This window comes from Podarcis gaigeae (genome assembly GCF_964106915.1).
Source record: "Podarcis gaigeae genome assembly, chromosome: 5".
Classification (NCBI taxonomy): Eukaryota; Metazoa; Chordata; class Lepidosauria; order Squamata; family Lacertidae; genus Podarcis; species Podarcis gaigeae.
Genome location: NC_139681.1, coordinates 100,815,908 through 100,831,801, shown reverse-complemented (window position 1 = coordinate 100,831,801; position 15,894 = coordinate 100,815,908). Strand labels below are relative to the sequence as shown.

The 15,894-nt window shown below is 52.3% G+C and overlaps 1 protein-coding gene across 4 annotated transcripts in view; it reads right to left on the bottom strand.

The window, feature by feature from the left end:
* The window catches only part of OPA1 (OPA1 mitochondrial dynamin like GTPase), a 56,386-nt gene that overhangs the window by 6,130 nt on the left and 34,362 nt on the right, over positions 1–15,894 (bottom strand). For all 4 annotated transcript variants that reach the window (XM_083739278.1, XM_083739279.1, XM_083739280.1 and 1 more), the window contains 7 exons: positions 14,901–15,053; positions 13,744–13,852; positions 13,392–13,471; positions 12,446–12,586; positions 11,055–11,171; positions 9,001–9,094; positions 7,734–7,844 (listed from right to left, as the gene is read on the bottom strand). In XM_083739278.1, coding sequence (XP_083595404.1) covers positions 7,734–7,844; positions 9,001–9,094; positions 11,055–11,171; positions 12,446–12,586; positions 13,392–13,471; positions 13,744–13,852; positions 14,901–15,053 — 805 coding nt within the window. The remainder of the gene's footprint in view (positions 1–7,733; positions 7,845–9,000; positions 9,095–11,054; positions 11,172–12,445; positions 12,587–13,391; positions 13,472–13,743; positions 13,853–14,900; positions 15,054–15,894) is intronic.

Below are 15,894 nucleotides of genomic sequence, written 5' to 3'. Positions count from 1 at the left end.
GCGCTGAGTGAAGGAGGACTGCCCTTATCCATCTGGAATCTTTCAATGTTCAGCTTATGTCAGGGGACTGCCATCGGAACAGGGCAGGGAAGCGGAGGGGCAGTTGGGTTGCAGGGAAACTCTGAAAATCTTGCGAAGCAGTTCCTCTTCCTGTGGTGGGAAAAGCCCACTTCCAATGGGGAAGAGGGGAAAGGACCAGAGGATGCTGCTGGGAGCCTCAGCACTGCTCCTGTCCAAGCTGGCCAGGAGGGAAGCACGCCCCCTCCGTCACCCACCCTGCGCAGAGGTGTAAAACGCAAAGAAGGAAGGAGAAGGCGGGGGGGTGACTAAGCTCTTATGTTGGGGGAGGTCCCAGAAGTGACCACTCCCGGATTCTGCTAGCGACTGAGGCAGACATGAACTTGTGGCTCTGTCCTGTAAATAGTTTTGCACCAGAATAAAACCTGTAAAAGACAGGTCGGAGTACCGACTGATTACTCACGAGAAACCACCACTGCCGCCTGACAGCTTAGTTACAGGCGCACAAGTTCTAGTGTGAGGAAAATACTTCTCTCTTCACTTTCTCTATGCCATGTGCACATTTGCAAACTTCCATCATGTCACCTCCTACCTGTCTTTCTCTCAACTGAAAAGTCCCAAACGCTGCAACCTTTCTTTGCAAGAGAGTCTCTCCACACCCTGGATCCTTTCGGTTGCCCTTTTCCGAACCTCTCCAACCCTACAATATCCCTTTCGGGGCAAGGCGCCCAGAACGGTCCTCGCATGCCTTTGTGCAGCCGCACAGAGAGACTGAAGGCTGCCTGAACCGGGTGATCTGAGCTCGGGTCGTGCCCTACTTCATTTCCCACCCCCTTCCTTTTTTCAAAAACCACTTTACATTAATGCCTCACATTTTTGAACCAGTTTCCTCTTGCTCACATACCGCGCGCCCGGCAGGAAAAAGCAGAACTTTAAAGAGAAAGCCACCCAGGATGCCCTTAAAGAGACAGATCTCCATCGATCACTTGCGGAGACAGATTTATAATAAGAGGGCCCCCCCTCTGTTTCTTTAAGGCTGCAAAACCAGATGGGAAGTGAATGGACAGCCAGCGGGTCAAGAAAACACAGGGGAGGTTCCGCTTGTCTGCCGCATTTGTGTTCCCCGCAGAGAAAGGGGGTCAAGACGGAAGCAGCACGGCCGGCGGATGGAAAGGGCCTCCTTTCTTCGCCCGCCTACAAAGGCCGGCGCTGTTCCCCTCGCCCCCACTGTCAAGCGGGGAGAAAGATTGGCTTGTCAAAAGGTCCCCGGCAGCCCCGGCTTCCCAAAGAGGCAGAGGCAGGCAAATGAATCCGGGGAGATTGTTAAACAATTAGCTCATTAGCGCCACGAAAGCGCCAGACAAAGGGCTGCCGAGCGGAAGGCGCTGGAGCGGGATTTATAGCAGTTCAGGGAGAGTCGCCCCATGAATCACGGCAGCGGAGGCTCTTGCGCAGGATGAAAAGGGAAAGCTCGCAGGAGAGGCGAGGGAAGTCCGAGGAAGCGTGCGCGGCCGACGAGGAGCACGCTCAAAGGGCGCATTGTCAGCAGCGCGCAAGGAGGCCAGTTGCTGCCTTCCTGGGAACCCCTGAATTGCAGAAGCAGGGAACAGAGCAGGGCAGCCACCAGCCGAGGCAGCACAAGGGCGGGCGCGGGTGGGCTCTCCAACCTGCAGCTGAAAAATCAGCCCCCACTTACGGTTTCAATGCAGCTCTCTCTTCCCCCACTTGGCGCCAGCTGGGTGCTTCAGACTACAACTCCCATCCCAAAGTTGTGCAGGCTGGTGCAATTTGGAGAGCACCCAGTGGAAGAAGGCTGATTTAACCTAGGGACCTGCGTGCACCTATGTCAACACCAATATCCCCTTGGCATCCTGGAAGCCTCCCTAGGGACCTTGAGGAAAGACGGAAGCAGGGAGTCCTGGGCGGGGGCACGAGGGACCCCAAGGGCTGTGCCAACCCCCTGCAATGAAGGAAGCACAAAAGGAACTCTACTTTGTACCATAAATAAATTGGCAGGTTGGGAAAGGAACCTTAGAAACACCTGCACCTCTGAACCTCTCTTTGCTGCCGCCACCTTTCAGGGCAGGAACAAAGGCAGGACTCCCAAGACATGGTCCAGAGCACCTGGGATTCCCTTCCGGCCCCTTTTTCTTCCCAATAATCCTGTGAAGGGGGTCAGCTTCATCAGTGAGCTTGGCTCTCTGCCACTCAATACTCCAAAGCCGCCAGCCCCACCCCCGCTGGTTTCCTAGGAAAGACCCCTTCTTGACACCTTCGGGATCCACTGCTGCCATTCTGAGCTAGTCATACTGTTAGAATGAGGCTGGGAACTGAGAGCGGCCACTGAGACCACATAACACCGGTCCTGAAAGACCTTCATTGGCTCCCAGTACTGTAACTGTGTCCCTGAAGGACCAGGTGCGCAGCCTGGGAGTCATTTTGAACTCAGCTGTCCATGGAGGTGCAGGTCAATTCTGTGTCCAGGGCAGCTGTCTACCAGCTCCATCTGGTACACAGGATGAGACCCTCCCTGCCCACAGACTGTCTCGCCAGAGTGGTGCATGCTCTGGTTATCTCCTGCTTGGACTACTGCAATGCGCTATACGTGGGGCTACCTTTGAAGATGACCCAGAAAGAACAACTAATCCAGAATGCGGTAGCTAGACTGGTGACTGGGAGTGGCCGCCGAGACTACATAACACCAGTCCTGAAAGACCTACGTTGGCTCCCAGTAAGTTTCTGAGCACAATTCAAAGTGTTGGTGCTGACCTTGAAAGCCCTAAACGGCCTCAAAGGCCCAGTAGACCTGAAGGAGCATCTCTACCCCCATCATTCTGCCCAGAAACTGAGGTCCAGCTCCGAGGGCCTTCTGGCGGTTCCCTCCCTGTGAGAAGTGAGGTTACAGGGAACCAGGCAGAGGGCCTTCTCGGTGGTGGCGCCCGCCCTGTGCAATGCACTCCCAGCAGATGTCAAGGAAATAAGCAACTATTTGACTTTTAGAAGACATCTGAAGGCAGCCCTGTTTAGGGAAGTTTTTAATGTTTGATGTTTTATTGTGTTGGGAGCTGCCCAGAGTGGCTGGGAAAACCCAGCCAGATGGGTGAGGTATAAATAATAATAAATTATTATTATCATTCTGAGTCTGTATGAAGCAGCTTCCTCTGGGGTGATGTCTGCATGGTAGGAGGCTTCCTGAGTGGCCAGCTAAGAGAAGCCTCCCAGAGCCATCTCAAGGGCTGAGTCCGAGCACAAGGGAAGAGCTCTTGCTAGCAGCCCCCGCCTGCCTGCCTGCCTGCCTGTGTGTGGCCAGGCCTCTCTCCGTGGGAAACGGCCTTTGTGCAGAACAAAGTCTCAACTCGCCTGCGACACCTGCCCAGGTGCCAGCACTTCACGGACTGACAATGCCGGGGGGGGGGGGGGCTGGACACCCTCTCGCCGGCACGTCTCAGCTTTCCTGACAAGATTTCCCTCTCCTGCCCTCCCTTCCCATCAAACACAGGCCGTTCTACATAGCCAGGATTCAGAAAAGCTGAAGCTAGAACAGTCCCTTGACCAAAAACAGATCCTGCATATTTAGGAAGACCACTTCCTCTTCACGGCATTGGCAGATAAACACTCTCCCAAACCATCACCACTTCCAAACTAATATCAGAATCAATACAAAATTTGTGGCTATTGGGAGAAAGCAAAGTAGAGCGGAATGAGAGGAAACCAAAGGAGCTAGACTAATGAGAGACTCTGCTATCAATGCCCTCTTGAAATAGCTCAGTGAGAGGCCAATAGCTCTGATACCTTTAGGATAAAGGTTCCCAATTGGTGGTCTGTGGACCCCCCCCCCCCCGGTCTGTGGCATCCTTCACATAACAAAAACTAACACAGAGACACAATTTTCTTTAGAAGTAGGGGGCCATGGGCTTGGCTGCTGAAACAGAGGCGTTCTGCAGTACTTAGCTAATTTGGCAACACTGTATTTGGATATCCTATGTGCTTCGAACCTAAAATATTCCCACTTGATTATCTGAAAGATGTTATTCCAGAAAATGATCAAGATATACTGTTTAAGCTTAAAACTGCTGCTCAAATTACAACAGCTAAAAAATGGGGGTGGAGGGGAGCACACCTCAACCATTTGAAAGGACTGAGGAAAAAAACTGGTCCAAGGGAAAGCAGCCCAAACTTCCTCAACAGTCTCCCCCAAAGGCCAGAAGATTTGGCAGCTTGGCAAGGGCTGTGAAGGCAAGGCACTTGCTGTGTCCTCCCCCTCCAGGAGGAAAGCCTGGGCATGCCACGCAGCTGCGAGGAAGGGCTTCCTCCAGAGACAGCCGGGGCAAGCCCAGGCAGGCCCCAGAGAAATGCTCAACCTGTCTCTGGGGGCAGCGGCTGCCTGGGAGATGCTGCAGCCACCGCAAGTGACAAAGGAGGGTAAACAGAGGCAGGGGGTCAGCCTGCCAGCAAACACGCCTCCCTCTTTCATGGGGATCCTCCGAAAGGCAGCCACCTGCTGCCCCCTGAAGCGGGGAAAAGGCACTGCTCCTTCTGAGGCATTTCACGAAGGGTCTCTGCCTCTCCGGGAGCAGGAATGACCACAAGAGTGAAAATGCCTCCAGCTGACTGCAGAGTCGCACCTGACCCAACGTTCTGGGCTCAAGCAAACACAAAAAGGAGCTGAAACGTTTGCCTGGCATCGCAAAATCCCCAATGAAGCTGCGCAAGATTCTGCACATTGAGGCTTTTCAACCGGTTGCCACCAGGGCTCTGAGCCACATCCTGCTCAAGTCCTGAGTGAACAGGCTCTCGGACTCATCTCTCGGGAAGGCCTTGGAGAAATTAGGCTGCTTCCCTCCCCACTGCCACTGCCACTGGGAGAGAAATACGAGAGTGACTTAGAAACCCCAGAGAACAGCTTCACTACTTCCAGGCCTTGGGAAATCTGATCCTTTCCCAGAATAATTTCCAAGAGGCGACTAATTCTGGAGGGTGAGAAAATACAGAGACACAGGAGAAGGCTGCTCAAAAACAGAGAGAGAGAGAGAGAGAGAGAGAGAGAGAGAGAGAGAGAGAGAAATATCAAGACTGGGACTGCGACAGGCAGGTTAACCCTCCTCAGGAAATCTTACTTATGTGGCAGCACAGACACACAGGGAAGAAATAAATTCCCACCTGGCCTGGCCCTGGAGGGATGTTTCCTTCAGCCTCCCAGGGCAAAGGGCAGCTTTGGAGGGCAAATTTAGCCAGCACTATGGAGTAGGGGGCGAGGCTTAACTCTTTAAAAATCAAAAGCCGCCAGGTGTTTAGCACATGGTTAGTTTGGTCTAGGGAACCAATTTCTCTCGGAGGCAGCAAGCCCCTGTCTCCATCCTGCAAATGTGTTATGCGGGACAAAGGCATGGCTAGACGAGCGTGGAGCAGGACCCAACCCATTAAAAGCTAATTCCTGGACAGATGTTTATGTAACTCATTGGCTGTAAGGAGTACAGACAAGCCAGGATGTTTGGGGGAATATTATGGCATGCAAGCGTCTTTGCCCCCACCTTTCCCAGATGTTCTGTGGCCGTAAAACTTCGTACTTGATCCTGACCCAACAATATTAGCACAGAAACTATTGACATTCCAGAAGGCCACTGTATATTTATTAAGTTACTAAAAATCATATTTGAAGTTTTCATCCTCCCATAAAACACGTGGATTAGTTCTGTGGTATGGAAATTATTTTTAATAGTCTGCGCTCCTTTGCTTTTTTGAGGAATTTCTTCACTAGAAAGGATTTAACAGCCGTCATCGTAAGGGGGGGGGATTAGCGCCCTAAGAAGAGGGGGCCCGGCTCAACACGGAAGGCTATACGGGCCAAAGGAAAGACCAGAACAAAAGGCTCACATGAAACTGGGCACCAAGTACCTGTCTGCCTCATGGCCGCCTCTCGACAGCAGAAGATGCTGTCCAACAGCATCTCAGCCCCATGCAAACAATGGCAAAGCCCCTCGGACAACCCAGCGCCATTCAGTGCTGACGTCTCCCCACAACAGAGCAAGACTTCTGTGTGAGTGCCTGGAGGCAGTTGAAGGATGGATGGCGACTAATGGGTTGAGGTTTAATCCTGACAAGACAGAAGTACAGTTTTGGGGGGACAGGGGGCGGGCTGGTGTGGAGGATTCCCTGGTCCTGAATGGGGTAACTGTGCCTGAAAGGACCAGGTGCGCAGCCTGGGAGTCATTTTGGACTCACAGCTGTCCATGGAGGCACAGGTCAGTTCTGCGTCCAGGGCGGCTTTTTACTAGCTCCATCTGGTACGCAGGATGAGACCCTCCCTGCCTGCGGGCTGTCTGGCCAGAGTGGTGCATGCTCCTGCTTTGACTACTGCCATGCGCTCTATGTGGGGCTACCTTGGAAGGTGACCCGGAAACTGCAATTAATCCAGAATGCGGCAGCCAGACTGGTGACTGGGAGTGGCTGCTGAGACCACATAACACTGGTCTTGAAAGACCTACATTGGCTCCCAGTATGTTTCCGAGCACAATTCAAAGTGTTGGTGCTGACCTTTAAAGTCCTAAACGGCCTCAGCCCAGTAGACCTGAAGAAGCGTCTCCACCCCCATCATTCTGCCCGGACACTGAGGTCCAGCGCCGAGGGCCTTCTGAGGGTTCCCTCACTACGAGAAGTGAAGTTACAGGGAACCAGGGAGAGGGCCTTCTCAGTGGTGGCACCCACCCTATGGAACGCCCTCCCACCATATGTCAAAGAAATAAACAACTATCTGACATTTACAAGACATCTGAAGGCAGCCCTGTTTAGGGAAGTTTCTAATGTCTGATGCTTTATCGCTTTATTATTATTAATATTCTGTTGGGAGCTGCCCAGAGTGGCTGGGGGAAACCCATTCAGATGAGCAAGGTATCAATCAATCAATCAGTCAATCATCATCTGGTGGCAAGCCCAAACAGGAGAGGCGCTTGCTGGCCGGCAAATGTTTCCAATTACTTCCAACCAGAGATTAAAACACAAGTGCTGGAGGAGGCAGGCGAGGAAGAACCTCCCCAATTGCTGCCGCGTGTCACACAGGCAACGTTATCACCTGCGCCTTTACCGCCAGAGGTGCCGTGGTGGGCGGAAAAGTATTACGGCCTCCCACCTCCACCCCCTCGCTACAAGGGAAACGTCAAAAAATGCCTTCCAGATGTGATCTGCTCCTGCCGTCATGGAAAGAGGCACAGCACTCGCTCCTACAGCCAGGGAGGCGAAACCCTGACCGATCCAGAGGGCATCTTTTCTTTGCACAAAATGCCTTTATGTGGTTTTTTTCCCCCTGGCTGGGCAACCAACTCTAAAGCTTGCTGGCCAAAACTGCCACAGCCGTTGGGGCCGATCAGAGGTGTCATGGGCCAGGAAGCTAGAAGGCACTGAGCCTGTAACAGGACAGCTTACTTAGAAAGGAAGAGAGAAATGAATAAATATAGGGGTGGGGCGGTGTTCCCCTGAGCAGGCACCCCAGGGCAACCTTGCTTTGATCAGGTGGTTCCTTTAGCAGGGGGTGATGGTTCTGGCTTTAAATTACAGCCAATCACTTTCTGGATTTTTAAGCATGCACCTAATAAGAACCAACCAAATCTCTAACCCTAAGCAGAATTTCCAGAGCAAAGGACCCAGCTTCTGCAGCAGGAGAGGGCCTTTTCCACGTGCTGCTGGAGCCACTGCAGCTCCTGAGCCAGAGAGATACTCACTGAGGTCCTCGGCCAGCTGGACTCTCTTCCCCGTGAGCAGCTTCATCTTCTTCTCGCAGTCCTCAGCAAAATCCTCCAGCACCTCTTTCACGTTCTTCTCCAGGCGCCTCACTGTCAGGGGGGGGGGGGGGGGAACGGGAATTTAAAATATATTCAATTCTATTTCTACATCTGGGGTTGGGGTGAGGATAATAGTAGAGGGAGTGCTTGTACAAATCTTACATTCACGTGAAATACCTGCTGGAAGGGACAGGCCATGCCTGAACGATGCAAAAACAGCATCACCCCCCCACCCCAGTGCCAACCTCTCCAGAAGGATACCCAAGCTGTTGAGTCCAGGAGTAATCCGAGAGATGGGGGGTTAAGGATCTCCTGGCTCCCTCAAGGCTTGCCATGGGCCATCCCTACTGTCTTCCTGGATTTGATCTCGACCAAACCAGCTGAGCCACAGACAGTGGATACTCAAAAAGGAGCACTGGAGACTTCATTTTACACGTCAGTAATGAACAACTGAAACAATCTCTTCCAATGAATTTAGGAAAAGTATAGTTTTTGAGTCACATGCCTTTTCAGCTCCTTACTGACTATGCTTTTGTTTTTCAATACAGCTTCCAAAAAATTGTGATTCATTTAAGTAATATACACTGGTACCTTGGTTTAAGAACAGCTTAGTTTATGAACAACTTAGATTAAGAACACTGCAAACCTGGAAGTAGGTGTTTTGGTTTGTGAACTTTGCCTTGGAAGCAGAACATGTTCCGCTTTCTGTTGAGTGTGTTCCATTTGTAAATTGAATCCCCCGCTGCTATGAGAAAGCGCACCCTGGTTTAAGAACGCTTTGGTTTAAGAATGCTTTGGTTTAAGAACGGACTTCTGGAACGGATTAAGTTCGTAAACCAAGGTTCCACTGTATGGTGGACCTGATATAATTTTCCCCGCTGCTTACTTTCAGTCTCCATCGTGATCCCATCCAGTTTGACTGTACTGACAAACCTTATGCTTGGTATTGTTTTTAATAATGATAATGATGATGATGATAATGGCATTTCTTAAATCCCACCCATCTGACTAGGTTGCACTAGCCATTCTGGGCAGCTTCCAACAAAAATGCACAGGAAAACAAACAACAACATCAAACTTTAAAAACTTCCCGAAACCAAGAACGGCCCCGCCAGCATCCAGCCAGGCTTCCACCAAACGAAGGAAGAGCTTGCAGCATGTGGCCGGCCGGAGTGGCCCAGCAGGGCAGCCTCCGCAGGCCTCTCACCTTCCGTGTTGGTCAGCTGCTGCCTCAAGGTGTTGGCCGTGATGCCCAGCATCCGCTGAATCCGCCAGAACAGGACCACATCGTTGCACTCGAGCTGGAACCGCACAGTGAGGAACAAGGGAGCATCAGGGAAGCAGCAAAGTACCCACTGGGCCACATGGCGTCTTCTGTGGCTTCATTCATCACTTCTTCTCAATCCAAGCCAAAAAACGGTTTGATAGGCAAAAACCAGCACCTGCAATTTGGCCCAGAAGCAGCCAGGGTACCTGGCTGGGTACCTTTCTGTGTTTATTACATGCTCAAACTTTTCTGTGCTTATTGCAAGACCACCTAAAGCATCCGAAAACAATTCTTAGGCAGTCATCCCAGAAACAAAACACAGCAACTGACCAGTGATGCTGTCAATGTAAGACGTATCACTCTTTTACGGTGCTACACTGGAATGGCTTTTCAAATGCATTTTCAGAATTTGAAACGGTATAGACAGTTTTTTAAAAAGAAAAGTGGCATATAAATGCTTTTTTAAATAAAACATGAACAAGCAAATCCAATAGAAGATAAAGGACACTGAAAGCTTGGTAACAGGGAAGCCGGCACTGGTTATTCAAGGAAGAGCAGCTTAGCTGTGAAGCATTTAAAAAAGGTCAAGGACCCCAGACGACTCTGGGGTTGCAGCGCTCATCTTGCTTTACAGGCCGAGGGAGCCGGCATTTGTCCGTGGACAGCCTCCGGGTCACAAGGCCAGCATGACTAAGCCACTTCTGGCAAATTAGAGCAGCGCACAGAAACGCCATTTACCTTCCCGCTGGAGTGGTACCTATTTATCTACTTGCACTTTTTTTGGCGTGCTTTCGAACTGCTAGGTTGGCAGGAGCAGGGACTGAGCAATGGGAGCTCACCCCGTGGGGATTCGAACCGCTGACCTTCTGATTGGCAAGCCCAAGAGGCTCAGTGGTTTAAACCACAGCGCCACCCGCGTCCCTTGAAGCATTAAAAGTGGCACCCAAAAGGCACAGAGGGGCATCATCTCCCTGCATCTCCCTGGGCAGAGGGTGTCTCATGGCCCTGGGGGCTGCCCTGCCTCACCTACCCAAGCAGCTAAGCTTCTGCTGGTGGAGACCTCAAGCCTGGGAACTTTAGCAAGGCCCCTTTGATTTTCAGTAGGAAAAGAGGAAAGAGCTGCGGTGTCTGTAAGCAGCCTCAGCGAGTGCCTTGCTCACAGCCAGCGGAATGCAGGATCCTATCTAACACCACAAACTGGCATCAAAGGCAAAATGTCCTGCTTCAGCCGGCTGGTGGCACAGCATTTTCTATGTCCATATGACTGAGGAGGAAACTAAGGCTGTGAAGCATCGCCCTGCTAGACCATCGAGGACGGCCATCTGTCAGGGATCCTTTCCCTGCCATTCCTCCATTGCAGGGGGTTGGGGTTGGGGGTCAGGCGAGACGACCTTTGGGGGCACCTTCCAACTCTACAAGTTCACAAGGGAGGGCACAAACTGAATCAGAACCAGAGATGCCGTGAAGAAGGGCAAGGGCAAAGAAGCAGCAGAAAGGAAAATGCCCAGTGTCTGCAAGAACTCCAGTTCATCGGCCCTGACAAAAGCCACTTCTTTTCTGGCGTGCAAAATACTTTTAGAGTCCAACCCTTGAAGTCTTCCATCTTCTTCTTGGAAGAACTGCGTGGCCCACACAGCAAGGCTTGGCCTTGGGGGCTTCTCGGCCCTTCCACTGCTACAGAGGACTCACACGGGACACATGTGGGGGGCAAGGGGGGCCCTCAATCCCAGCTAGAGAGCCAGCCCTCTTTGTTGTGAGTCCCAGGAACTCAAGAGGGGCAGCCCCATGGAAGAGCGAGAGGCGCAGGGACCAGATGCTCATCCCAAGACTACCACCTAGTGGCGTGTCCCAAAAATTTCATTCAGAGAGAGAGAGAGAGACGGGGGGGGGGGGGGGGGGAGCTGAGTGAGAACCCTCGCCTTTCCTGGCCAGACATCAGGGGAGGGCGGCTGCCGTTCCCTAAGTGCTCGTAACCCGCAAGTTCTTCCACTTACCTCAGAGTCCACAAAATGCCTCTGGTAGTAATAAAAGCCTCTCCGGCAGAGGTTGCAGTGGCCCAGGGCCTTCTTCAAGAAATGCCGCCTGTAGACCTGGTGCCAGGTGTCTTTAATCTAGGACCAAAGGGAGAGGGGAACATCTGGTTATCGTTGGCCCAAATCCGGACGGCCCCGGAGCACGTGCCGGCTGGCAGATGTTGTGCGGCGCTCAGAAGAAAGCTCAGCCTTGGAAGCAGCTGAGAGGCTGGGCTGTCAGCTGAAGGGGCCCTGCTGGCTCACATGGACACCACCTCCCAAGAAGGGGGGGAGCAAAAGCACCAGGGTCTGTTTTGGGTTGTTGCTTTTACTGAAACCTGTCCAGCAGCCGCCTATTCCCGATGGGGAAAGTGCTCCCGCAAACGGAGAGTGCAAAAGAAACGTGCTCTTCTGAATCACGGCTGAAGCAGCATCTAGCACAGGGGTCGGCAACCTGTGGCCCGTGGGCCACGAACAGCCGTTTAAATGGCCCCCGAACTGCACCACCCGCTCGGGGAGTCCCTGCGTGCTGCGCTAAACCGGCACAGTTTATGGACTCGCTTCCACAGCGCCAGAAATCGCATCTACACAGACGCCGAAAATCACGTCTGCGCAGACACATCCGGCCACAGAGTGATCTCCGCAGGAGTGATTTGGCCCAGGTGAGGTAAACCTTGTCAACCCCTGATCTGGCAGGATTCAGCCCCCCCCCCCCAACACAGTCTTCCGCTAATTGCATCCTGACAAGTAGTCTGGGAATTTAGGAAAGGGTTACAGCTCAGGGATCCAGCAGTTGCTTGGCATGTAGAAGGACTCAGGTCCAGTCCCTGGCAGCCTCTCCAGACAGGGCTAGGACAGACGCCTGTCCAAAATACTGGAGGGTCACTGACAGTCAGCAGAGATAACACTGAACTGGATGGACCAATTGGTCTGACTTCTCTGTTCCTTGCTCAAGCTACTTACCGAAATGTGGAACTCTTGGGTAGAGAATTTGAATCCCCCATGGCCAAAACCAACATGCTATGAACTGCACTTCCTAAGAGTAGCCCAAGAAAACGCACAGCCAGCTTTTGACGCCAACGTCTTACTCAGAGAGAGGGAGGGGGAAAGGGAAGGAAGGAAGGAAGACATGGCACTTCTGCTAAGCCTTTCCCCTTATTACGACCATTAAACACCCCCCCCCCATACTCTGACCCCCCACCCAAGAATGTCTGGCAGCTTAACTTCCCGAAAAGCAACCAGCCATTTTGGCAGCACAGCAAACATTCACAACGAGCCTTGCTGGGACTCTTCACAGCCGATGATGGTTTCCATATTCAGAGCCCAGCCTCTCCCTGTTACTGGAACTGAAAGGAGCTGGCAGAGGCTCTTACCAGGCAGGGGTCCACGGCCACCCCCCGGGCCTCCAGGTTCTTCCGGACGGTTGTGACCTCGTCGTTTGCAAGGTAAGCCGGGTGCTCTTCGTTGCATTTTATCATCTTCTCAAGTTCGTTTTTTGTTTCATTGCGGATGGTCTTAAAACAAAAGAAATGCCATTGCTTTTTTAATTTTGAAAGTCTCACTCTTACCCTAAGCGGAGTGGGGGGAAATGAAAGCAAGATTCTGGTACACCTTGCATGTTTTAGTCTCCCAAAAGATAACACCTAGCCAAGGCACAAAAGCTGAGCAAAGTTATAAGCACAAAAGCAGGGACAGAATGTTTCCGGCTTCTCTCCTGACTCACCCCCCCCCCCAACCCAATAAGCTGGTCCAAGACGAGGGCCTCCAAAGGCTTCTGGAAACATGGAAGCCTTAACTTTAGTCAGTCTCGGGGGGGGGGGGGCATTTCACAACAGCAGAGCTGCCACCAGGAGCCCCCTTCCCTAGAGAGGGTATAGAAATGCTGTAAGTAAATAAAATAATTAAAAAGGCTCAGATTGTATAATCAAGGGGGGGGATCTCAGGGCCTCTTTGTCTAAACACCCTCCCCAATTTGGTTACTATGATACTTTAATGGCACCAGGACTCCACATGCAGGGAATACATATTTCTATCTTGGGGGAAATTAGCACAAATAGCCACCGGCTGCCCTTGTGCAACTGCAACGAGAGACAAGGTGGCAGGCTGCCCCGGAGAGGTGTGGCCTTGGGGTCACTCAGGTTCTCCGGAAAAGCACCCTGATCTGGGCAGACCTTTGCAGACCCAGGAATTGCAGAGCAAGGGCTCTCTCCTCCCATGCTTCTTCATTTCAGCTAACGTTATTACAGACAGCCATATATATATATTTTGCAGCTGGGCTGAGCCAGAGAATCCCAGGGCAACACCTGGGCAGCTTTTTACCTGTTCTTTGGTGCGCCCCACCCAGTAGAGCCACCTTTTCTTCCAGTCTGGGCCCACCATGTCTTCAATGACTGATTCAGCTGGACAAGAACACAAAGAGCACAGCACTGAGTACACAACGCCACACTGTGATTTTCTCTCCCTCCCTCTCATGGTGAGCAACCACTGATTTAATAAGCAGCATTCTGGACTGCCTGCAAAGGGGGGAGCAGCTGCAGGAGGAGGAGGACGGGTCAGGGCGGAAGAGACAACAGCGACCAGACCAAGAGGCGACCAGGAGGATTTAATGGTAGCGTCCGGTGGCAAAAGCTCAGCTCCCGAGAAAGGCAGCCAAGGAGAGAGGGGCACTCACTGTCTTTCAGGCGACTGTGCAGGGTCTCCTCCATGAACTGAATCGCTGCGTCCCACTGCTGCTTGTCGGAGATGGAGCGGTCCTCCAGGGCGTTGTGCTGGATCACTCTCTGCCAAAGCACAGGGCAGCCGTTAGGTCCCCAAACGGGCTCTGCTTTTTCTCCCCCTTAAAGCAACCCAGCTTCTACATGTGCAGCAAAAGCGCCAGATAATTCAGAAGCTTGTTCCTTAAGAATTCTCAGAGCAAAGCTGCTGGAAGAGCCGACATGCTCCAGGCCAGCTCAGGTGAGCTCACTGCAAGTGGCAGCAGAGCAGGGAAAAGGGAATCCCTGGGATCTGATTTCAGATCCCTCTCTTTCTGGGAAGGAGAAGCTTGGAGTTATGACGGACTGCGAAATGGATCCAGCCTTCTTCAGGTGTTTCGTTTGACCCCATGAGGGCAAAACGCATGTAAGAGGGAGAACACCTCTATACTCACAGCTTCCGCATGAAGATCAGGAGTTGAGGGGTGGCCTGCGTGCCCCCAGCCCCCATTACACATTTGTTGCCTTAGTCAGACTGAATGCCGCCCAAAAGACATTCGAACGTTTGGCTGAGCGTCACTGTAGCATTTTGAGAATACAGTGATACCTTGTGTTGCGTTCCGCTCTCGTTACGGACTTTCAGCTTACGAGCGCAGAAGTGCTTGATCGCGCCATGCACATGGGCAGAAGAGGTGCTCTAGCGGTGGGCTTTTCGGGGTGCAAATGGCACCCCAAAATGGATTAAGTCTGAAACTAGTGGTACCACTGTAGAGATGTGAAGGCCAGGAAATGACAGCAACAATAAAGGAAAAAACATTTCCTCCTCTTTCCACTTTTTCTGGGTTTTCATCCAATATTTCTGTTTCCCCCCCCCCCCCCAGGCCTTCACATGTCTATCCTGCTAATGATATGGATTCAATTAATCTAGTCAATGAACAAATTTCTGAGCAGTGATGCCAACGCCACCACTGGAAGCCCCACCAACCAAAGAAAGGCTCTGGCAACTCCTTCGTCCGTGCATAAAGAGACAATATTTTAAAACCAGAAAAGCGCACACAAAGCCTTGTCGAAAGAGAGAGGGATTCGTTTCTTCCATGCCATGGAAATATATTAAGGGAAAGGATTAAGGCCCCACCAGGCTGTCTTCTGCTCTCTCGTTCCACTTGTGGCGCTTGATGCTCTCATCCTTCACGGCTTGCTTCAGTTTGTCAAAGATGTCGTCGTGCTCTTTGCCCTTCTCTTCTGTCATGAAGCGAGCAAACTCCTCCTGGAGAGTCTCCCAGGCAACCTGCAGATTGGGAAACAGAGTCCGGCCTTGAGAAGCGGCTCAACGCTGGAGGCACCAGACTAGGCCCAGACAAGCGCTGAGGCCAGCAGAGGGAGGCAGATCTAACACGAGATGCGGAAACCAGCTCACATCAAACACATCAACTCACATGCCCTGTGCAATAATGGGGGGGGGGGGGGACCGGGGACCGCCTGTGCCCTGACATTGAAGATGCCCAACTTGGAATGATAACCAACAGAGCCACTTCTGTGAGGGAAGTGAAAGATTGAACTGGAGAGGGTGGGTGGGGCGCAGAGGAGACATCAGACAGCATATGAGAAGGGGCTGTTTCCAGGGCTGTGCAGAGAGGGTTACTATGCAGGAAGAGAGGTGAGGTGGGAAGAGATGCCAGAGGCAGGTGGAAAGAAGGGAGGGGGCAGCCTGTGAGGCTGGCTGAGGAGTAGAGTGGGTGGAAGAGGCACTTTGAAGGACCACAACTGGTGATGGCACAGAACTGAGGTGTGGGTGGCAAGGACACCAGAAGAGCCCTGCTAAATCAGACGAGCATCCTGCCCCCGCAATGGCCAACCCAATGCCCACAGTGGGAATCCGGCAAGGACATGGAGGGAGTCAAGAGGAAACCTTCAGCCACACGGGGTGCCTTGAGACTGCAGGGCTCCAGGAAAGCGGCCTGGGTGCCCACACGCTTTCTCTCAAAAAGGGAGAATGGATTTCCCAACGGACTTGAGCTAACCAGCTGCGGAGCTCTGCAAAGAGGCGTGCACCTCTGAATCCGCTCCAAGGACATGGCTAGCCTTCACACACTTGCCACTGTGGGCAATCCTTTGCGTAACCCTAAAAT